The sequence below is a fragment of the Coregonus lavaretus genome (assembly GCF_964263955.1).
Source record: "Coregonus lavaretus genome assembly, chromosome: 7".
Taxonomy (NCBI): Eukaryota; Metazoa; Chordata; class Actinopteri; order Salmoniformes; family Salmonidae; genus Coregonus; species Coregonus lavaretus.
This window is the reverse complement of record NC_139994.1, coordinates 20,828,055-20,852,342: the sequence shown is the minus strand read 5'-3', so window position 1 is coordinate 20,852,342 and position 24,288 is coordinate 20,828,055. Positions and strand designations below refer to the sequence as shown.

The 24,288-nt window shown below is 45.0% G+C and overlaps 1 protein-coding gene across 1 annotated transcript in view; it reads right to left on the bottom strand.

The window, feature by feature from the left end:
* LOC311132426 (protein Jumonji-like) overlaps positions 1-24,288 on the bottom strand; it is a 90,875-nt gene that overhangs the window by 39,054 nt on the left and 27,533 nt on the right. The window contains exon 2 of the mRNA XM_084165718.1: positions 3,032-3,155. Coding sequence (XP_084021844.1) covers positions 3,032-3,155 — 124 coding nt within the window. The remainder of the gene's footprint in view (positions 1-3,031; positions 3,156-24,288) is intronic.

Genomic DNA, 24,288 nt, shown 5'->3' with positions numbered 1-24,288 from the left:
ATGGCTGTAAACCGCTCTTAACATGCTCTGGTAGTATGAGTCAGACCATAGTGGTGCTCAGGGAACTGACTGGTTTAGGTTAGGTGTGCGTGTGTGTGTTCTGTGCTCAGAGTTAGTAGGGTGTTCAGCTGGCAGAGAGATGCTTTAGGCCAAGTCTTTACATGCTCTCATGATTCACTCATTCAGGCATCCTTGGAGGCACGAAGTGCCACATATGCTAACAATAACCAGAGCAGTTACACTCAGACAGTGAAGTTTGTCACTCCATTGACCTGCAGGTTGTTTGGTGGAACACCTCCCTTAAGTTTACCTTTACAAATCATCCTTTTGGCATTGAATACATTTAAAAAGAGACCAAGAACTCACAGAAAGCATTCTCCAGATTCAGCTATACTAATCTTCATATAGCTAAATCAGTAGTCGTAGGTGACTGGGATAATATTTATACTGAACATAAACAGCCTGGTGAGGGGCCATCTTGCCTCTTCTCGCCTCCCTCCTCTGAGTTCTTTTACATATGTCGGTCTCACATCAGTGCCATTGTGAGGGGCCGGGCAGGGAGGAAGAGAGAGACAGGGATGCAGACTGGCAGTCATGGAGGGTGCCACACTGGGCTGGGGCCTAAACTCTTTCCCCTGGTCCCAGTGAGGCCTATCCGGCCAGGAGGATGTCGGCTGATCCGTAAGGGTCTCTAATCAGATTTTGAGAGAGAGCGAGAGGTGTGATACCGTAGCGAGCCACAGAGTGTAGCTCATTAATGGAAGGTGGAGTAATGCATACAGAAAGCCCAGATGCAGACAGAAAATATTAAACAGCCAGGAGAGTGGCATTACTTCAGCTTAATCACCTTTACAAACACAGTGACTATGACTGAATAATACTGTTTCTAATAGAGCAAGCTTAGTGTCCACCAGCAGCCTGTAGCAATAACACTCTCTCTCACTGGTCCACTGTGTGCTGTGGCCGTCATAACTGTGGCTAGTAACAATATATGTATTTATCTCAAAGCTTGACTATGACACAGTATGATTGGGACCATAGTGTGTATAAAAATAAACTATGTGTTTGTCGTTTGGGATTTTACCCCATTTGAATGAATTTTCAACCACTTCTGACAATAGAATGGGATACTAAAAGGGGAATTCTAGGAGACAACCCTACAATAGGACAACAAAAGTAGTGTTTTTAAAATGGCTGTCCCACCCACACAGTTCTGCCCACAAATCAACCCCAGACCGAAGGAGACAGAGATCCTATTTAGTAACTGTATTGTCTACTGTGAGTACTAAGAGTAAAACTAAAAGATCTACCCAATAACAAGTCTATGTGGCCTAGGGTTGTCTAGCATTCTAAGCCGCAGTCTCCTCTGGCACACGTCTACAGTGTTGGCATAGGTTAGACTCTGGCCTACTGCCCTTTGACACCACCACTATCCTTCCCACTGTCATCCTCAGAAAATACCTTAAATATATTTAAAAATTAAAATAACAAGTTTATAACAATTCCAGTGGATGTGGCAAGTGAGGATGACATGCTGCAGATTGGCAGTCGGTTTCACTCTCTCTCGCTCTCTCTGAGAGAAGGCCAGCCCTATGACCAAGGCACTGTGCCCTCTGCCACTACATTCTGGCGAAAACTGCCACAGTTTCATCCCCTGAGGTCTCCATGAGACGGGACAGGACAGGGTCAGTGCTGAGGGACAGACAGGACAAAGCCGGTGCCAGTGGTGCTATGTGGCAGACAGTCACTACCATCTCCAACGGTTTGTAACGCAGCCAGTAGTTCCATCAATAGAACGGAGCTATGCCCTCTGAGAACCACGGGGGGAGCGATATGGAGAGGGAGAGAGAGATGGAGAGGAGGGCAGGGGAGCCAGAAGAAAGCTTCCTGAGCAGCAGTAACCAGAGGCCTGTTGATGTAATGATGCCTTCCATCTAGGGAGGAATCACACACGAGAGAGAGAGAGAGAGAGAGGAGAAAAGGGCATCACGTAATTAGTTCAATAATGCAGAGAGAGAAAGAGGAAAAGAGAGATGGACGCCTGCCAACAGTGAGAGGTAAAGTGGTCGGGGAGATGGCATGATTGCCGGTTATGGATGGGAGATAGACAGGGCGCCAGGGATGAGGGGGGCTGACACGCTTAAGGCCTTGCAGGGTTGGTCCTTCACTCTGCTGTTGGATCCATGGGTGTCTGCAGGCAGCTAGCTCCAGACAGCCAGCCAGACACACCCCCTCTAAAAGAGATCGACAAAACTGCAGAAGGAGGAGGGGGGGAGAAAAGGGGTGAGACCATCACAATAGTGGATGTTTGACTGATTTCCAAAATGGAGGAGAGTTTCAGCCGGTACAATGCAGTCTGTGTGCGACTGAGCCTGCAACCTAGATCTAAACTGAGGCTTCCCCTTGCCTGCTTGGCACGGTGTGAACTTCCAGAGGCCTTTCGCTCCCCCTCAGTCTCTGGGCTGTGTCAGTGACAGCAGAGAATAGGTTCAGAGGCCTGTGTGAAGTTCAATCTCCTAGTTGGCTGTTGGCTGGGATTTGAAACAGAGAGGAGACAGAGCAGTGTGGTTTGAAGCACAGCGAAGGTGTCAAACAAAGCAGCATCAGATAGCTCAAACCAGCCTTTATCCTGGGTATATACCACCGATACAGACACAAACAGGCACAGACTGAGCTACCTGAGCTCCATGGACTTTATATTGCACCTGCTTAGAAACATTATCTGCAGCATCCTCTCTGTTTTATTGTGTTTACCAAAGCACCTTCACTCTGAAATAACTCCATATTAATGTGTCATTATTGACGGTGTAGGCAGTCATTGTAAATAAGAATTTGTTCTTAACTGACTTGCCTAGTTAAATAAAGGTAAAATAAATAAATAAAAATTATTCCATCACTACTACCAGATCATTATCAGCTAGTCCACTGTAAACAACTAAACACAGAGTAGCCCATCACAGGTCTGTGAGCATTCAGACAAAAGGCAGACTGGATCAGTGTTGCAGAGAAAAGGGTCCCTGAGGAAACTCACCATTCGTGTATTTGGTTCCATCTCCAAGCTGCCTTTTCTGAGCAGTCTTGAACTCCTTCAGGGAGAGATAGAGCACCTTCCTTACATCCCTCTCCTCTGACCAGGGGATCCCATCTATGTCATCCTAAAAACACAGGACAACTGGTTAGCATTAGGATCTTACCATAACACAGCATAGTAGATGACTACATGTTAGCATAAGCATAACACGCTACATTAGCATAACATAGCAAAGCATTACAAGTAGCACAAAATGCACCATGTTTCTCACAACATAACCATGACCCACAGAAGACAGAAAGGTGATTCCTCACGAAACTAGAACAAAACCATGATATTTTTGATTTTCACAAAGTTTTATCCATATAAGGGTCCTTTGGAAGAAGCATTTAACATATTTCCTATTTATATTTGTTCATACTTACCAAAAATATAAATGCAACATGTAAAAGTGTTGGTCCCATGTTTCATGAGCTGAAATAAAATATGCCAGAGATGTTCCATACGCACAACAAGCTTATTTCTCCTGTTTGTGAGCATTTCTCCTTTGCCAAGTTAATCCATCCACCTGACAGGTGTGGCATATCAATAAGCTGATTAAACAGCATGATCATTACACAGGTGCACCTTGTTCTGTGGACAATAAAAGGCCACTAAAATGTGCAGTTTTGTCACACAACACAATGCCACAGATGTCTCAAGTTGAGGGAGTGTGCAATTGGCATGCTGACTGCAGGAATGTCCAACAGAGCCGTTGCCGGATTTGAATGTTAATTTCTCTACCAAAAACTGCCTCCAACGTCGTTTTAGAGAATTTGGCAGTACATCCAACCGGCCTCACAACTGCAGGCCACGTGTAACCACTCCAGCCCAGGACCTCCACATCCGGCTTCTTCACCTGCGAGATTGTTTGAGGAGGGGGAAGGGAGGTGCTGAGGAGTATTTCTGTCTGTAATAAAGCCCTTTTGTCAGGAAAGATTCATTCTGATTGGCTGGACCTGGCTCCCCAGTTGGTAGGCCTATGCCCTCCCAGACCCACCCATGGCTGCGCCCCTGCCCAGTCATGTGAAATCCATAGATTAGGGCCTAATGAATTTATTTCAATTGACGGATTTCCTTCTCTGAACTGTAACTCAGTAAAATCTTTGAAATTGTTGCATGGTACATTTGTTTTTGTTCAGTATATATTCGTGAGGAATCACCCAGAACCAATAAAGCCTAATAATGAATTAATAGGGAGAATATGGCTGTCTAGTATGACAGATTCCAGTCGTTTCCTTTGGCTGACAAAGAAAGACATAGGATGTTATTGTAACCAGGGTGACAGACATCTTAAACACAGCTTCCTTTTCCTAGAGCACCATTTTATCTGACAATAACCCTTCTTCCATCTCAGTACTATTTATGGATGGACAGTCAATGAGGTCAATGTAGCGCCGATACTTAAAGCAGTACACCGCCAGGAAAGACAGAAGAATGGTATGGTGACATGGACTTCCGTTACAGTACACTAACTTTCCAACATGCTTCATTATTAAGGTCTCCAGTGTCTGAGTACAGAAATAACCTGCTTCCTACACAGAGCAGATTTACTGTATAACACTTATAACCCTGCTTCCCCTCACAGTACAGCGCTGCATCCTACACACAGTGCAGCTGTACTAGGCTACTGTTTGACGTGTAACACTACTAATGATGAGGAAATTAGATTAAAACAAGAGTGAACAAACAAGCTGGATCTCTACTGAAATAGCTGTAGGGCAATTCCATGGTAACGGAATTACTCTGACTCAGATATTTCACTTTAAAATGTATACCAAACAAAAACCATTGATTTCAAAGTTTAACTAACCATAGAACTCTATGAACAAGGACTACTTTTAAACAATTCCACTGAACATTTGACCAAAACACACAAAGTTTGGTAACAGAATAAAACTGAGGGAGATTGTACTATAATTAGGTTACCAAACTTTGCATCTGCACAGTTTTTCCAGTAAAAGTCTATTATATATTGTTTTACTGTGTAAATTCTTCAAAGTAGTCATTGTGCATAGAGTTGTGTTTTGTTTAATTTTTAAATCAATGGTTTTTCTTTGGCATACATTAGTTACTGTGGAATTGCCCTGTAGTGATCATCAGTAGTGGACATCACGGAGATATTGCATGATAATCAAAGTGTTGGTGGAGGTTAGACTGTCCATAGACTTTCTCCTCCTGATGAAACGGAGGGGTGACAGCCATGTTTCCCTGCCGACACGCTCTCGACTGTGTGTGTGTGTGGCCGATGCTGTGCACCACCACTCCGCATTACACTTAGCTTCGACTGACACAAACACACGCATACACACACACACACACACAGACGCATGCACGCACCCACAGCCGACACCTCTGGCTTTGAACTCTGGGAGCTGACCAAAAATTCGCCTGAAAGTTTTTGTTGTTTTTTTCTCTTGGAGGCTGGCAGACTGCCAGAGTAATTTCCTCATCTCCCTACATGTAGTGACGCAGCGTTGGAAACTGCGGAGTGCTGGACATCATTAGCCGAGAGCCCTGAAGAGACGCAACAACCGTTTTTTTTTTTACAATAAAGTCAAATGTCAACAGAAAAATAACTGCGAAAGGAGTCAAAAAGGTTTTCACAACCCTCTACGGAAACAACTCAGCACTGTTAAATCTTTTAAAATGGAACTTTATTCTGCGGATCGCTGGTCTTAACAGACATGCAGCCCTGCCCATCTGCTTAGTAAGGGCTAAACCCCTCAGACTCATAACTAGGTCTCAGCTCCTCTCTAAACCCCCAGACCTCCTGTGTCATACAACACATGTTAATCGAACCAAAAATGGTATGGAAATTCAACATTGATATCGTGCCTTCGCTGTAAGTAAAGCCAGTTTTCTGTCAAATGTCACGACCGACAGACTGACTGACATGGGTAGGCAGAGAGACAAGCAGAGACGCATGAGTGGGTAGTTAGGCAGGCAGCAGGCCGTGGAGGGGGCTGACTGACTGACGGAGGGATGCCAGGCCTCTTCAGAGAGGGAGAGTCGGGCTGCTGGCAGAGTAGAGTAGAGCAGAGGCGGGGCTCAGATGAGAGCTGGCACCACCACAGAGACAACACGCAGCACTGAGCTGACACCCCCCCGCCCGCTGACACCCTCCCCTCCCGCAGGGAACCCACAGCCTGCTAATGAGAGCTGGGGCCTTTGTGTCTCTACTTGAGCAGGCCGACGGGCACACAGCACGCTCTGCAACACACACACACACACGTTTTAGGGGCCCCAAAGGGACTCAGAACACACTACCTTTTATACCACAGCGCTCCACCTTGGCAAATACTGCGAACAGAAAGACACACGGCGGATCCTCTAAACGACATCAAGAACTTCTACTCCTTTGACATTCCCACTGAGACAAGCCTGGATGGGAAAGGTGGGTAGTCCCGACCGAGACTAAAGGTGGGTAGTCGTAGACAGACGTCTGTCACAGCAGACAGAGCCACTCAACATCAGACAACACGCTGGCTCCCTCATCCCACTGTAAACACATACCAGTAGAGACTGTTAATAGAAGCCAGAAAGAAACTCCATATCAACTTGTGAACCCTTTACCATCTGGAACATCCCCAATAGGCTTCAGGAAGATGCGTAGTCTATACCTGACTGTTCTGAGGCTGCTGTTTACACTAGAAGCACTGAGCTGACCCTGTATAAATGGTTCTTTATACAGGGTTAGTACCAGGGTCTAAGCATGGACATTTGTAGATAAGTCTTAAAGGGGACACTTCACAATTTTCCAACTTCATATTCATAATCTCCAGCACCACCCCAACATGTGAAAATGGTGTGTTTCTATATTTGGTAGTTAAAAAGATAGAGAAAGATAAGTGCTTCCAATGACATTGGTGTACATCGTGTGATTGACCAATTGTGAGTAGGCATTGTCTACTAATTGGTTGGCATTGGAAACACTTCTCTATCATTTTTACTACAAAACATAGAAACGCCATTTTCACACAGTGCCTTCAGAAATTATTCATACCCCTTGACTTATTGCACATTTTGTTGTGTTACAGCCTGAATTCAAAACGGATAATTTTTTATTAATTTTTTTACACACACACACACACACACACACACACACACACACACACACACACACACACACACACACACACACATTATGACAAAGTGAAAACATGTTTTTAGAAATGTTTACTAATTTATTGAAAAATACAGAAATATCTAATTTACATAAAGTATTCACACTCCTGAGTCAATACTTTGTAGGACACCTTTCACAGCAATTAATTACAGCTGTGAGTCTTTCTGGGTAAGTCCGTAAGTCTTGTGCAACATTTGACCATTATTATTTTCAAAGTGTTTCAAGCGCTGTCAAATTGGATGTTGATCATTGATAGACAACCATTCTCAGGTCTTGCCATAGATTTACAAGTAGATAAGTCCAAACTAACTCGGCCACTCAGGAACATTCACTGTCTTTTTGGTAAGCAATGCCAGCATAGATTTGTCTTTGTGTTTTAGGTAATTGTCCTGCTGAAAGGTGAATTCATCTCCCAGCATCTGGTGGAAAGCAGACCGAACCAGGTTTTCCTCTGGGATTTTGCCTGTGCTTAGCTCCATTCCATTTTTTGCAGTATTACTTTAGTGCCTTGTTGCAAATAGGATGCATGTTTTGGAATATTGTTATTTTTTACAGGCTTCCTTTTTTTTTTTTTCACTCTGTCAATTAGGTTGGTATTGTGTAGTAACTACAATATTGTTGATCCATCCTCAGTTATCACAGCCATTAAACTGTGTAACTGTTTTAAAGTCACCATTTCTCTACGGAAACTGAGTTTCCTTAAAAAGGAAATAAAAAAACGATTTGAGACCAAGTGAAAAAGCATCCATACACCATCCAAAGTGTAATTAACAACTTCCCATGCTCAAAGGCATATTCAATGTCTGCTTGTTTTTTACTCATCTGCCAATAGGTGCCATTCTTTGCGAGGCATTGAAAACCTCCCTGGTCTTTGTGATTGAATATGTGTTTGAAATTCAGTGCTCGACTGAGGGACATTACAGATAATTGTATGTGTGGGATACAGAGATGAGGTAGTCATTCAAAACTCATGTCAAACACTTATTGCACAGAGTGAGTCCATTAAACTTACATTTACATTTTAGTCATTTAGCAGACGCTCTTATCCAGAGCGACTTACAGTTAGTGAATATATATATATATATATATATATATATACACACACTGGCCCCCCCCTGGGAAACGAACCCACAACCCTGGCGTTGCAAACGCCATGCTCTATCAACTGAGCTACATCCCTGCCGGCCATTCCCTCCCCTACCCTGGACGACGCTGGGCCAATTATGCACCGCCCATGAGTCTCCCGGTCGCGGCCGGCTGCGACAGAGCCTGGATTCGAACCAGGATCTCTAGTGGCACAGTTAGCACTGCGATGCAGTGCCTTAGACCACTGCGCCACTCAGGAGACATTCACTTATTTTAACTTGTTAAGAAAATATTTACTCCTGAACTTATTTAGGCTTGCCATAACAAAGGGGTTGAATACTTGACTCAACAAATGAATAAAGAAATGGAAAGCTGAAATGTCTTAACATTTCGAAAAACATTCCACCTTGACATTATGGGGTATTGGGTGTAGGCCAGTGACAAAAAAATCTCAATTTAAATCAATTTTTAATTCAGGCTGTAACAACAAAATGTGAAAAAAGTCAAGTGGTGTGAATACTTTCTGAAGGGACTGTGGTCCTCTGTAGCTCAGCTGGTAGAGCACGGCGCTTGTAACGCCAAGGTAGTGGGTTCGATCCCCGGGACCCCCCATACACAAAAATGTATGCACACATGACTGTAAGTCGCTTTGGATAAAAGCGTCTGCTAAATGGCATATTATTATTATTATTATTATTACTGTATGTTGATGTTGGGGTGGTGCTGGAGATGAATATGAAGTAGAAAAATTGTGAAATGTCCCTTTAAGAGCAACATGAGTAGTAGTGGGACGAAGGTGGAGGTTCCTGTGGATCTTATTGAGCAGCTGGTGAGATGAAGTAGTGAGATGTTCCATGTTATCACGTCACTGCGTTGTAAACCCCTTCCCCTCTAAAACCACCTGATCCATTAAGACCAGGACTAATGTAATAACCTGCAGAGACACCAACTCCGTTTCATCTGTCAACTCTAACATTGCATGATGGATGGAATAAAGCTTGAATCTAGGTTGTATAAATAGAGATCAAGAGCTTGGGACTATAAAGTTCTATCTGTAAAAAGAGGATTCTGAGATAATTGGCTTTACATTTCCAAACCCTCATTGATTTGAATGGTGTCAGCAATTTTTATCTAGTATTCTTTTGAACTTACCAACATGAATTGGGGTATTTAGAGTGACATACAGGTGGAGAACATTGAACAGAACAAGGCTGTCAATAACTCAATTTTGACAAAAATGCAGATCGAACCTTATAGTCCCAATCTCTTGAGATGTCTGTGGCACTGATGTGAGACAAATGACAAAATAAAAATGTCTTGTGCGGTGAACAATTATGGAAACAAGGTCACTGCAATGAGGTATAAAAGAAGACTTGTTCTTCTAACCTACTGTGTACTGTAGGGGGATTGGCTGAACCTCCTGTGTACAGTAAGAGGATTGGCTGAGCTATTTGGTGCCGAGAGAAAGAGGAATTAAGTCCATCTAATCAAGCAGGAAGTTCACACCCCCTCATTTCACAGAAAGTGAAAAAAAAACAGACACACACTGGAAAGGGGTTGTCCCACTTTCAAAACAAAAGGAACAAGCGTGCGTTGGTTCACGTCGCAGACTAATAATAGCCTGCTGATGATGGTCTGGATCTCATCAACCAGAGAATGTGGGCCAGGAGCCAACTGAGATCAGGCTGAAATGTGTTAGTACTGTATAACACACGTCCCCCCCCCCCCCCCCCCCCTCTCGGCTTCAAATGTGTCCCAGATGCATAGCTCAGTCAGTGCTGGTGTATCTGTAACAGGATGGGTTTTCACACACAGACTTACGCAGCACAATAACTATTTTTCACAGCTCCTCCTCCCCCCAACTGTTACTTAGCTTGCAGATACAAGTGACAAGCTGCAAATTAATTGGAGGTTGCAAAGCCAAAAGGATTTCACCAAGTCACCTGTTACAAAGGAGTGTTCTGGGACACAGCAGAAGTCCATTCCCGAGTGCAGGGCTGAGTCAGTCACTCAGTCCGCTCCTAGTAGGAATATTGCTGGGCTCAGACCGGGACGGAGCCGAGAGAGAACCTAGGGTTAACGGGTGTGTGAGGAGCTTAATGTCATCACCCCATTACACCTCTACCTCAGCGCATTGGAATGCCGGGCCGTATCCGTAGGGTCTCCCTTTGAACACCCTCATGCTGGGATCGACCACATTCCTGCTCCCAGTCTCAGACCCAGAGCACTTCCATCTGCACCAGCAGCATTCCTAAACATTATCCCATTTTGGGGACTTTGGAAATGTTAGGGGCTGCCAACCAAGGGGGAGAGAGGGTTGTTGCCTCGCTTCTCCTCGCTGCATCACTGTGTGTGTGTGTGTGTGTGTCCTGCCCTCCCCTGTACCCAGCGGCCGACCATAAACACCCTGAGAGAAAACACTGTTGATCTGACACAGAGACACACTGCCAGGCGCCACAGAATGCATTTAACTGAAGGAGGGATGTGAAGAGCTTTATCATCCTGTGGCTTCTCTTCCTCTTCTCTCTCATGACAAACTCACTCTGCCAGAGCTAAAGCCAGCTGAGCATGTCTAAGTGACAGACTGCCACTTCCATTCAGCCCTGTCAAGCACAAAATGCTATCAGACTAAACTGGAGCAGAAAGGAGAAAGATAATGTAACGATTTAAAGGCGCAGGAAAAGGGGGGCTGTGTGATTATTTTGACAGACAAATAAATGGCAGAGTGAATTCCAGGTTACAGGAGCTAAAGGGAGGTTCCAGGGCCCAAGCTGGACCAATGAAGCGGCTTTATCAACCAGGCCGACCACCCTTGACCAGTGGTGACTGGTCAGTCCGGTCTTCACACGACTGAAGAAGAGAAACAGAGTCCACCTGATCAGAATAACAGTGTGCGTACACTGGAACTTCAGTGGATGCAGGCAGATTCAGGATATGACCCGGGGGAAGGGGGGATGGACAGGAAGTCCAAAGCCTCATTACTCCACTGGGCTGATTGAGGTGAAATGGTCTGAATCCCACTGGTGGAGATAGGATGAACACGCTAATACAGCCCAGACACAGACAGGCCAATACAGCCCGGACACAGACAGGCCAATACAGCCCGGACACAGACAGGCCAATACAGCCCGGACACAGACAGGCCAATACAGCCCGGACACAGACAGGCCAATACAGCCCGGCTAGCCAGACAGACAGACAAACCTGGTCCCAATACCCACCTTTGCAAATCATCCAGGACTGGCAGTTAACAATACATCAATAGGAACACATGTTGGTCAGCTGACATGGACGTAGTGTGGATGGGACAGAGAGAGTGGGGTGGGACAGGGTTTAGTGTGGACTCGGAGAGTAGGGTGGGGGGTGGGACAGGGTTTAGTGTGTCAATGTCCACTTATTCAGCCTTAATGAAAGTGGATCAGCCGTCTCCTCAGTGAGATCCAGCCCAGAGCCCACCATGCAGCCCTGTTTACACAGGCAAAATCAAGCAGATAAGGAGTAACAGATGGTACAGTCCCCACTCACTTTCTCTTGCTCTCATCCCTCCATGTCGCCCTTCCTTCATGTGTCCATACTACTCAATATTTCTCTTCCCATGACTTTTCCACAGTATACCTCTCCCCCTCCCATCCATCTCAGTGATCCCTCTCCTCTAATGGTAGTGACAGGCCTCTCCTCAGCTAGCAGCAGGGTCTGACTCACAGTGGAGAACATGGTGAATCAAAACGTCCAATCAGGATGAATACATCTGAGGGAATTACAATATTCTAATTTCTCCTGTGTTTAGGAGAGAAACATTCCACACACACACACACACACACACATACACAAACAGTATTTCACCCACAGTCAAACAGGACCCTGAACAGCTTCACCCCCAAGCCATAAGACTGCTAAATTGTTAGTTAAATAGTTAACCAATTGCTACCCGGACTATCTGCATTGACCCTTTTTGCACAAACTCTTTTGACTCATCCCATACACTGCTGTTACGGTTTATTATCTATCCTGTTGCCTATTCATTTTATCCCTACATATACAGTTGAAGTCAGAAGTTTACATACACGTAGGTTGGAGTCATTAAAACCAGTTTTTCAACCACTCCACAAATTTCTTGTTAACAAACTATAGTTTTGGCAAGTCAGTTAGGACATCTACTTTGTGCATGACAAGTAATTTTTCTAACAAATGTTTACAGACAGATTATTTCACTTATAATTCACTGTATAACAATTCCAGTGGGTCAGAAGTTTACATACACCAAGTTGACTGTGCCTTTAAACAGCTTGGAAAATTCAGGAAAATGATGTCATGCTTTAGAAGCTTCTGAGGCTAATTGACATGATTTGAGTCAATTGAAGTTGTATCTGTGGCTGTATTTCAAGGCCTACCTTCAAACTCAGTGCCTCTTTGCTTGACATCATGGGAAAATCAAAAGAAAATCAGCCAAGATCTCAGGAAAAAAAAATGTGTAGACCTCCACAAGTCTGGTTCATCCTTGGGATTAATTTCCAAACGCCTGAAGGTACCACGTTCATCTGTACAAATAAGTACGCAAGTATAAACACCATGGGACCACACAGCCGTCATACCGCTCAGGAAGGAGATGCTTGTCTCCTAGAGATCAACGTACTTTGGTGCGAAAAGTGCAAATCAATCCCAGAACAACAGCAAAGGACGTTGTGTAAATGCTGGAGGAAACAGGTACAAAAGTATCTATATCCACAGTAAAACGAGACCTATATCGACATAACCTGAAAGGCCGCTCAGCAAGGAAGAAGCCACTGCTCCAAAACCGCCATATAAAAGCCAGTCTACGGTTTGCAACTGCACATGGGGACAAAGATCGTACTTTTTGGAGAAATGTCCTCTGGTCTGATGAAACAAAAATAGAACTGTTTGGCCTTAAAGACCATCGTTATGTTTGGAGGAAAAAGGGGGTTGCTTGCAAGCCGAAGAACACCATCCCAACCGTGAAGCACGGGGGTGGCAGCATCATGCTGTGGGGGTGCTTTGCTGCAGGAGGGTCTGGTGCACTTCACAAAATAGATGGCATCATGAGGAAGGAAAATTATGTGGATATATTCAAGCAACATCTCAAGACATCAGTCAGGAAGTTAAAGCTTGGTTGCAAATGGGTCTTCCAAATGGACAGTGACCCCAAGCATACTTCCAAAGTTGTGGCAAAATGGCTTAAGGACAACAAAGTCAAGGTATTGGAGTGGCCATCACAAAGCCCTGACCTCAATCCTATAGAAAATGTGTGGGCAGAACTGAAAAAGCATGTGCGAGCAAGGAGGCCTACAAACCTGACTCAGTTACACCAGCTCTGTCAGGAGGAATGGGCCAAAATTCACCCAATTTATTGTGGGAAGCTTGTGGAAGGCTACCCGGAACGTGTGACCCAAGTTAAACAATTTAAAGGCAATGCTACCAAATACTAATTGAGTGTATGTAAACTTCTGACCCAATGGGAATGTGATGAAAGAAATAAAAGCTGAAATAAATCAATCATTCTCTCTACTATTATTCTGAGACATTTCACATTCTTAAAATAAAGTGGTGATCCTAACTGACCTAAGACAGGGAATGTTTACTAGGATTAAATGTCAGGAAGAGTTTAAATGTACAGTGGGGGAAAAACGTATTTAGTCAGCCACCAATTGTGCAAGTTCTCCCACTTAAAAAGATGAGAGAGGCCTGTAATTTTCATCATAGGTACACGTCAACTATGACAGACAAATTGAGAAAAAATAATCCAGAAAAATCACATTGTAGGATTTTTAATGAATTTATTTGCAAATTATGGTGGAAAATAAGTATTTGGTCACCTACAAACAAGCAAGATTTCTGGCTCTCACAGACCTGTAACTTCTTCTTTAAGAAGCTCCTCTGTCCTCCACTCGTCCTCCACTCGGTGTATTAATGGCACCTGTTTGAACTTGTTATCAGTATAAAAGACACCTGTCCACAACCTCAAACAGTCACACTCCAAACTCCACTATGGCCAAGACCAAAGAGCTGTCAAAGGACACCAGAAACAAAATTGTAGACCTGCACCAGGCTGGGAAGACTGAATCTGCAATAGGTAAGCAGCTTGGTTTGAAGAAATCAACTGTGGGAGCAATTATTAGGAAATGGAAGACATACAAGACCACAATAAATCCTGCAGTGCAGACGTGTCACCCTGCTTAAGCCAGTACATGTCCAGGCCCGTCTGAAGTTTGCTAGAGTGCATTTGGATGATCCAGAAGAGGATTGGGAGAATGTCATATGGTCAAATGAAACCAAAATATAACTTTTTGGTAAAAACTCAACTCGTTGTATTTGGAGGACAAATAATGCTGAGTTGCATCCAAAGAACACCATACCTACTGTGAAGCATGGGGGTGGAAACATCATGCTTTGGGGCTGTTTTTCTGCAAAGGGACCAGGACGACTGATCTGTGTAAAGGAAAGAATGAATGGGGCCATGTATCGTGAGATTTTGAGTGAAAACCTCCTTCCATCAGCAAGGGCATTGAAGATGAAACGTGGCTGGGTCTTTCAGCATGACAATGATCCCAAACACACCGCCCGGGCAACAAAGGAGTGGCTTCGTAAGAAGCATTTCAAGGTCCTGGAGTGGCCTAGCCTGTCTCCAGATCTCAACCCCATAGAAAATCTTTGAAGGGAGTTGAAAGTCCGTGTTGCCCAGCGACAGCCCCAAAACATCACTGCTCTAGAGGAGATCTGCATGGAGGAATGGGCCAAAATACCAGCAACAGTGTGTGAAAACCTTGTGAAGACTTACAGAAAACGTTTGACCTGTGTCATTGCCAACAAAGGGTATATAACAAAGTATTGAGAAACTTTTGTTATTGACCAAATACTTATTTTCCACCATAATTTGCAAATAAATTCATTAAAAATCCTACAATGTGATTTTCTGGAGAAAAAAAATCTCATTTTGTCTGTCATAGTTGACGTGTACCTATGATGAAAATTACAGGCCTCTCTCATCTTTTTAAGTGGGAGAACTTGCACAATTGGTGGCTGACTAAATACTTTTTTCCCCCACTGTATTTGGCTAAGGTGTATGTAAACTTCCGACTTCAACTGTATGTACATATCTACCTCAATTACCTCGTACCCCTGCACATTGACTCAGTACTGGTACCCCGTGTATATAGCCAAGTTATTGTTACTCATTGTGTATTTATTCCTCATGTTAATATTTTTCGATTATCTCCATTGTCTCTCTCAGCATTGTTGGAAAGCATTTCACTGTTAATCTAAATCTGTTGTTTACGAAGCATGTGATGAATAAAATGTGATTAGTCATAGGTCTAGCACACTCATCTCAGGTTTTCCCCCCCTTTGAGAACCCATTGGATGTGTGAACAGTGAATGTCTCATCTGGTTTACAGAACACTGCATGGCTTACAGAACACACGCACACCTTCCACACAGAAAGCAAAAGGCTGTATTCAAAGCGTTGGCTATCTACCCACCACAATAGTAAAGAACCTGCAGTGCTATACACACACCCATATTTTTCAATAATCTGAGAGGATTAAAATAATGTTTTTGTATTTAGAAAGATTATGTATTGTGGGTAAGAGAAAGCAGCATTGTACCTCAGTCCTGAAACATTCCTTGATCACTAAAATCAATAGGATGTTCATTACAGAGTAGCTAATGCAGAGTAGCAGAACAAAACCCTAAGAGATCAGGCTGAGCAACGCTTCCTGGGGACAGCACTGCGTGTCTCGCCGTAGCCATTGTCACCGGGTCTCACTCTGAGTCACCGAGGGAGTTCACCACAACCCTTACAATCTGAAGGAGAAGAGTAGACTCATCAAACATAGCATGCACACACATCAGCATTGTGCTAGAGCTGGAAACCAGCAGTGCACAGTGAAAGCTAGCCTGTCAGCCAGCCAGCCAGTCCCCACACCTGCGTTTGTTTGTTGCGAAGCAGGCAACACCATTTCAGGGAAACATGTCAATTCAGCAACATGTCACTACTGTTATCCACCCAGTCAAACCTGGCTTGTCTGTTACACATGTATTTTACTGTCCCTGACCTGTTGTGTACCCCCCCCCCACCACACACAAACTGTCTCTCAGTTTTCCTCTTCCCCTCTCTGTCTCCAGTGTAATGGACCAAGGTTAGTGTAACTTGTTACCTCACTGCTACACTTTGCCAGCTGGAGAGGAGCTGTGTGTGTGTGTGTGTGTGTGTGTGGGGGGGGGGGGGGGGGGGTGGTACAGACCACCACAGCATGTGATTTCTCTCACACCCTCCAACTCAGAAGATGATTTTATTACAAAACAAGAGCGGACAGCTGTAGGTTCACACACACAGAGAGAAATCGAATAAAAATTAGAGCGAGAGGAGGCGGCAGCAGGAGACAAACTGCAGGTCAGGAGAGAGAACAACTGTCACTGAGCAGGAGAAAGAGCTTTTAGAGGCCATTTAAAGACTCCCACTCTCTGCTCCACTCTGCTTCAGTGCCAGCCTGACTAAACCTGGGAGAGAGCCAAAGAGCCAGACAATGAGTACGTTTACATGCACAGTAATAATTTGATATTAAACTGATTATGGCAGTAGGCAGCTTATGCAACAGTCATGTAAAGACCTTATTCTGCTTATCTTAAATCGGCGTAAGGTCAAAATCGAAGTAAGCATAGGCTGATTAAAACCTGGTTTTCTGAGCAATCTTTCAAATTATTAGGACATGTAAACACCTTAAATTCGGCGTGCCAGCAGTGTATTGATCTGCGCATGTGCTAGCACCAGCCCAGTGAGCCTCCCTCTTTAGCGCGAGTGAAGTGAGTTCGGAACAACTGAATGTATGAATCTTAGAAGTAGTTTTCGCATACAAACTTTAGATGTCCGAACTCAGAATAAAATATGCTACCCAAAAATAATATGGTCGCTGTGGTAGAACATTTATTTTGATTGGCGATTTATTAGAGTGCCATCAGGTAGCCTGATTTCGGATGTGTCCATGTAATCAGGATTATTAGCGAAACTACTATATTATTCTGACTATCCACAATAAATCGCATTATTGTGTGCATGTAACCGTACTCAATGATGCAATGATGCTGAAGCATCGACTCCAACATCCACTCCCTCCCTCTAGCCCCCTTCCTCAGATTCCCTCTCTCCTCCGACAATCTTTTTTTGTCTCCTGGGGTGAAATAAATCTTCCTGTTCTCTTACTGAAATGAATGAGCACTGAACGCTGTGGCTCCCTCCCACGTCCACCTGCCTGTCCTGGGCTTATTATTCAGCCCTGTCCCCTGGGACCCAGCTCCAAGCGCTACACTGTCCCGCCTTCTTTACACCATGCGACTCACTAAGACTGGGTTCCACTGCACCACATGTGATGTTGAGTACATGTAGTCATAGTTTAAATGGCTCCAATGGTAGTGTATGAACACAGAGGAGGTAAGGAGCATGGTAGGAACAGAAGAGAAAAGGATAAGAGAGAGAGAGGGGTGAGAGGAGAGAGTGAGAGGAATAGCAGGAGGGGTGAACAACAATGCAGGTCCTGTGTGTCAGCCCTGGGAGCAGTATGAAAATGTATGCACTCACTAACTGTAAGTCGCTCTGGATAAATGTCTGCTAAAATGTAAATGTACATTTAGTGCCTCTTCTCACAGCTAGTGGAAATACTTTCCAAACTGTTGGCAGCAGCAGTAGGGCTGGAGCCTGGATGTGTTGCAGCTAATGGCACGGAGCAGAGAGTAACGGGGGTGTCAGGACACAGGGCAGGGTGGCACAGAGCAGCACGCGGTGCGGGGGGGGGGTAAACGATGCAGTGTTCTGGGATGCCCTCCTCAACCCAGGCACTCACTGGCCCTGTGGCACACTACTGGGCCTGAGCTCTTGGCTCTGATCGAGCGCATGTGCGCGCACATGTGCGTATTGAAGGAGGACAAACAGCTGTTTTCAGGATGAGTCAGACATCTGGAAATCTAATTAGTCAATTTGTTATTGGATAAAAACGTTGCCCCACCATAGAAACCGCAGAGCATGCTGTAATGTGTGTGAGGTCAACCCCGTCTCCCTCTAGCCCTACCACCAAGCACCGCTCAGCTCTTTCTTCATAATATCCATCCACAGTGTTTCACCGCACATTGGCCTGGTGTATTTGATAAACCTTTGCAGTGAGTTGATAGTTAAGAGGCTGTTATTATTTTATTACTGCCAGTCAGTGTGTGATGCAGGGTGAAGCGGGGTGGGGGTAGACGGTATGGGTCCTGGTAGACAATCACCTGTTTCTCTTTGGTTAACCTGTCTGAGTGATGTTATTAAATTCAACCTACACACCTCACCCCAAGACTCAAACCCAGACATTTTTAGTGATGTAATTAAATTGTAACCCGCTCCTGCCTCACTTACTCACTCTGCTTCCTGTGTCCTCCTCCCCTCCCCCCAGGTCACAGAGGCTCAGTGAACCAGCCAGATCCTGTGGAGTACCTCAGCCCTGTAAAACCACAGATGTGTGCTGCATCCGCCTCACACACACACACACACACACAATCTCTCAGCAAAGGCCTCCATTCTCCTCTAGCTCCATATGGGCTTGCATTAATTGCGAGCGACAGGGGTCAGCTTGAACATATGTCGACCCTGACACACTTCACTTCCTAGAGGGATTCTGCTGCAGAACAGAGACCACGTTGGCCATGGAGACTGACTGCTGGGGGACCGACCAACAAAATGGCTGCTCTTTCCCAACTAACACAGAGAACCAGTGTACTGTGAGCTTTTTATTTAATTTTGAGGCTTCAGAACAACAGTGTATTGAGACATCATGGTCAAAACAGTCAGCCAGCAGCACCAGTCTGTCAAAATAGTCAGCCAGCACCAGTCAGCCAGCACCAGCTTGTCAAAAGCAGATTCACAGTAGAGTGATGACTATCTCAGTTTACCATGAGGTTAGCAGCAGTATGGCTATAACTACAAAGGGAAACCCAGCCGCGAGCTGCCCAGTGACGCGAGCCTACCAGACAAGCTAAATGCCTTTTATGCTCGCTTCGAGGCAAGCAACACTGAAGCATGCATGATAGCACCAGCTGTTCCGGACGACTGTGTGATCACGCTCTCCGTAGCCGATGTGAGCAAGACCTTTAAAACAGGTCAACATTCACAAAGCCGCGGGGCCAGACAGATTACAAGGATGTGTACTCCGAGCATGTGCGGAACAACTGGCAAGTGTCTTCACTGACATTTTCAACCTCTCCCTGACCAAGTCATTAATGCCTACATGTTTCAAGCAGACCACCATAGTCCCTGTGCCCAAGAACGTGAAGGTAACCTGCCTAAATGACTACCGCCCTGTAGCGCTCACATCGGTAGCCATGAAGTGCTTTGAAAGGCTGGTAATGGCTCACATCAACGCCATCATCCCAGAAACCCTAGATCCAATTCGCATACCACCCCAACAGATCCACAGATGACGCAATCTCAATCGCACTCCACACTGCCCTTTCCCACCTGGACAAAAGGAACACATATGTGACAATGCTGTTCATTGACAACAGCTCAGCGTTCAACACCATAGTGCCCATAAAGCTCATCACTAAGCTAAGGACCCTGGGACTAAACAACTCACTCTGCAACTGGATCCAGGACTTCCTGACGGGTGGCCCCCAGGTGGTAAGGGTAGGAAACAACACATCTGCCACGCTGATCCTCAACACCAGGGACCCTCAAGGGTGCGTGCTCAGTCCCCTCCTGTACTCCTTGTTCCCCCATGACTGCGTGGCCAAGTACGTCTCCAACACTATCATTAAGTTTGCTGACGACACAACAGTGGTAGGCCTGATCACCGACAACGATGAGACAGCCTATAGGGAGGAGGTCAGAGACATGGCAGTGTGGTGCCAGGACAACAACCTCTCCCTCAATGTGAGCAAGACAAAGGAAATGATCGTGGACTACAGGAAAAGGAGGGCCGAACAGGTCTCCATTAACATCGACGGGGCTGTAGTGGAGCGGGTCTAGAGTTAAGTTCCTTGGTGTCCACATCACCAACGAACTATCATGGTCCAAACACACCAAGACAGTCGTGAAGAGGGCACGACAAGAGCTTTTCCCCCTCAGGAGACTGAAAAGATTTTACATGGGTCCTCAAAAAGTTCTACAGCTGCACCATCGAGAGCATCCTGACCGGTTGTATCACTGTAAGGCGTTACAGAGGGTAGTGCGTACGGCCCAATACATCACTGGGGCCAAGCTTCCTGCCATCCAGGACCTACATATTAGGCGGTGTCAGAGGAAGGCCAAAAAAATCCTTAACAGCTTCTACCTCCAAGCTATAAGATGTAGATCTCATTCCGTCAGTAGAGGATGCCTGGTTGTTCTTTAAAAGTAATTTCCTCTCAATCTTAAATAAACATGCCCCATTCAAAAAATACAGAACTAAGAACAGATATAGCCCCTGGTTCTCCTCAGACTTGACTGCCCTTGACCAGCACAAAAACATCCTGTGGCGTACTGCATTAGCATCAAATAGCCCCTGCGATATGCAACTTTTCAGGGAAGTTAGGAACCAATATACACAAGCAGTTAGGAAAGCAAAGACTAACTTTTTCAAACAGAAATTTGCATCCTGTAGCACTAACTCCAAAAAGTTTTGGGACACTAAAGTCCATGGAAAATAAGAGCACTTCCTCCCAGCTGCCCACTGCACTGAGGCTAGGAAACACTATCACCACCGATAAATCTACAATAATCGAGAATTTCAACAAGCATTTTGCTACGGCTGGCCATGCTTTCTGGACCCCTACAAATCATCTGGGCTAGACAATCTGGACCCTTTCTTTCTAAAACTAGCCGCCGAAATTGTCGCAACCCCTATTACTAGCCTGTTCAACCTCTCTTTCGTAACGTCTGAGATCCCCAGAGATTGGAAAGCTGCCGCGGTCATCCCCCTCTTCAAAGGGGGTGACACTCTAGATCCAAACTGTTACAGACCCATATCCATCCTGCCCTGCCTTTCAAAAGTTTTTGAAAGCCAAGTCAACAAACAGATCACCGACCATTTCGAATCCCACCGTACCTTCTCCGCTATGCAATCCGGTTTCCGAGCTGGTCATGGGTGCACTTCAGCCACGCTCAAGGTCCTAAACGATATTATAACCGCGATCGATAATAGACAGTACTGTGCAGCCGTTTTCATTGACCTGGCCAAGGCTTTCGACTCTGTCAACCACCGCATTCTTATTGGCAGACTAAATAGCCTTGGTTTCTCAAATGACTGCCTCGCCTGGTTCACCAACTACTTCTCAGATAGAGTTCAATGTGTCAAATCGGAGGGCCTGTTGTCTGGACCTATGGCAGTCTCTATGGGGGTGCCACAGGGTTCAATTCTTGGGCCGACTCTTTTCTCTGTGTATATCAATGACGTCGCTCTTGCTGCTGGTGACTCTCAGATCCACCTCTACGCAGACGACACCATTTTGTATACATCTGGCCCTTCATTGGACACTGTGTTAACAAACCTCCAAACGAGCTTCAATGCCATACAACACTCCTTCAGTAGCCTCCAACTGCTCTTAAACACTAGTAAAACTAAATGCATGCTCTTCAACCGAACGCTGCTTGCACCCGCCCACCCGACTAGAATCACTACTCTCGACGGGTCTGACCTAGAGTATGTGGACAACTACAAATATCTAGGTGTCTGGTTAGACTGTAAACTCTCCTTCCAGACTCACATTAAGAATCTCCAATCCAAAGTTAAATCTAGAATCGGTTTCCTATTTCGCAACAAAGCCTCCTTCACTCATGCTGCCAAACATGCCCTCGTAAAACTGACTATCCTACCGATCCTTGACTTCGGCGATGTCATTTACAAAATAGCCTCCAACACTCTACTCAGCAAATTGGATGTAGTCTATCACAGTGCCATCCGTTTTGTCTCCAAAGCCCCATATAATACCCACCACTGTGACCTGTACGCTCTTGTTGGCTGGTCCTCACTACATATTCGTCGCCAAACCCACTGGCTCCAGGCCATCTATAAATCACTGCTAGGCAAATCCCCGCCTTATCTTAGCTCATTGGTCACCATAGCAACACCCACCCGTAGTCTGCGCTCCAGCAGGTATATCTCACTGGTCATCCCCAAAGCCAACACCTCCTTTGGCCGCAATTCCTTCCAGTTCTCTGCTGCCAATTACTGGAACAAATTGCAAAAATCTCTGAAGCTGGAGACACTTATCTCCCTCACGAACTTTAAGCATCAGTTGTCAGAGCACCTTACCGATCACTGCACCTGTACACAGCCCATCTGAAATTAGCCCGCCCAACTACCTCATCCCTATATTGTTATTTATTTTGCTCATTTGTACCCCAGTATCTCTATTTGCACATCAATCAATCCAGTGTTAATACTAATTGTAATTATTTTGCACTATAGCCTATTTATTGCCTTACCTCCATAACTTGCTACATTTGCACACACTGTATATATATGTATTTCTGTTGTATTTTTGACTTTGTTTTGTTTTACCCCATATGTAACTCTGTGTTGTTGTTTTTATCGCACTGCTTTGCTTTATCTTGGCTAGGTCGCAGTTGTAAATGAGAACTTGTTCTCAACTGGTTTACCTGGTTAAATAAAGGTGAAAAAAAAAAAAAAAAAAATGGATCAAATGGCCACCCGGACTATTTACATCTCCCCCTCCCCCTCCCCTCCAATCCCCCCCTCCAATCCCTCCCTCCATCCCCTCCCCCTCCATCCCCTCCCCCCCTCCATCCCTCCCCTTTGTTTTTACACTGCTGCTACTCGCTGTTTATTATCTATGCGGTCACTTTACCCCTACCAACATGTAGAAATTACCTTGACTAACATGTACCCCCGCACATTGACTCAGTTCCGGTACCCCCTGTATATAGCCTCATTATTGTTATGTAATTTTATTGTGTTACTTTATTATTATTTTTTACTTTATTTAGTAAATATTTTCTTACCTCTATTTCTTGAACTGCATTGTTGGTTAAGGTAAGTAAGCATTTCACGGTAAGGTCTACTGTCACGTACACCAGGCCAAACATAGAAATACAAACCTAGAATATATTCACACCCTGACCAAACTAGCTAGAGTTCTATAGGCCAGGGCTTGACATCTACACCTGTTGTATTCCGCGCATGTGACAAATACATTTGATTTGAACCAGTAGCTTATCTAAGCTCATCAAAAGCATGCCTTTACGGTTAGAAGAACGAACACGGCCTTCTCCCTCCCTCTCGGCTTTACAGAGAAGTCAAAAGAAACAGAACTGGCAGCAACCACTAGGACCTCACATTTAGCTTTTTTCACACGGCTGTGAGAGAAAAGTGTACACACACACACACACACACCATATACCTATGCAGGTGCGAGGCACACAGACACACAGCTACTGTGGGCCTTGTATTATCATTGCAGTCCACTGTGTTCTGTTTATTCAATCTGACACACCGACCCAATTTAGACCGAAGGGGAAATTAAAATCTGCACTTCCCTGTTCCCCAGCATTCATTAACTAGTCATTGTTAGTGGCCGTTTACAAGACCGTACAAAACTAACGCCTAGCGCTGGAGGGCAGATGGAAAATTACACCGCATTGCGAAGGCGACAAAATGAAATAAATGATTGAGTGAAATGTTTAATAACATAAATCACACACGTAACAGCAGCCAGCAAGGCTTAACAACAGCGGAGCGGGCTGGCCTTCTGGGGTTTACAGAGGCGGTAAGAACACACTGGAGCCTGCAGGAGGAATGGTCTGGACAGAGAGGGACACTTCTAAATGTCCACAGCAATTAAGAAGCTCTAAACACTTCTTAACGTTGCTATTGACTGGCGGATCTGTGGGAGCAGAAGAGACAGAACATATCTGTGGGAGCAGAAGAGACAGAACATATCTGTGGGAGCAGACAGGAGGGAGGGATAACTGAACAGACACAGGATCATATCCAGGGGGCTGCACCAGAGGGGTCAAGGGTTAGGG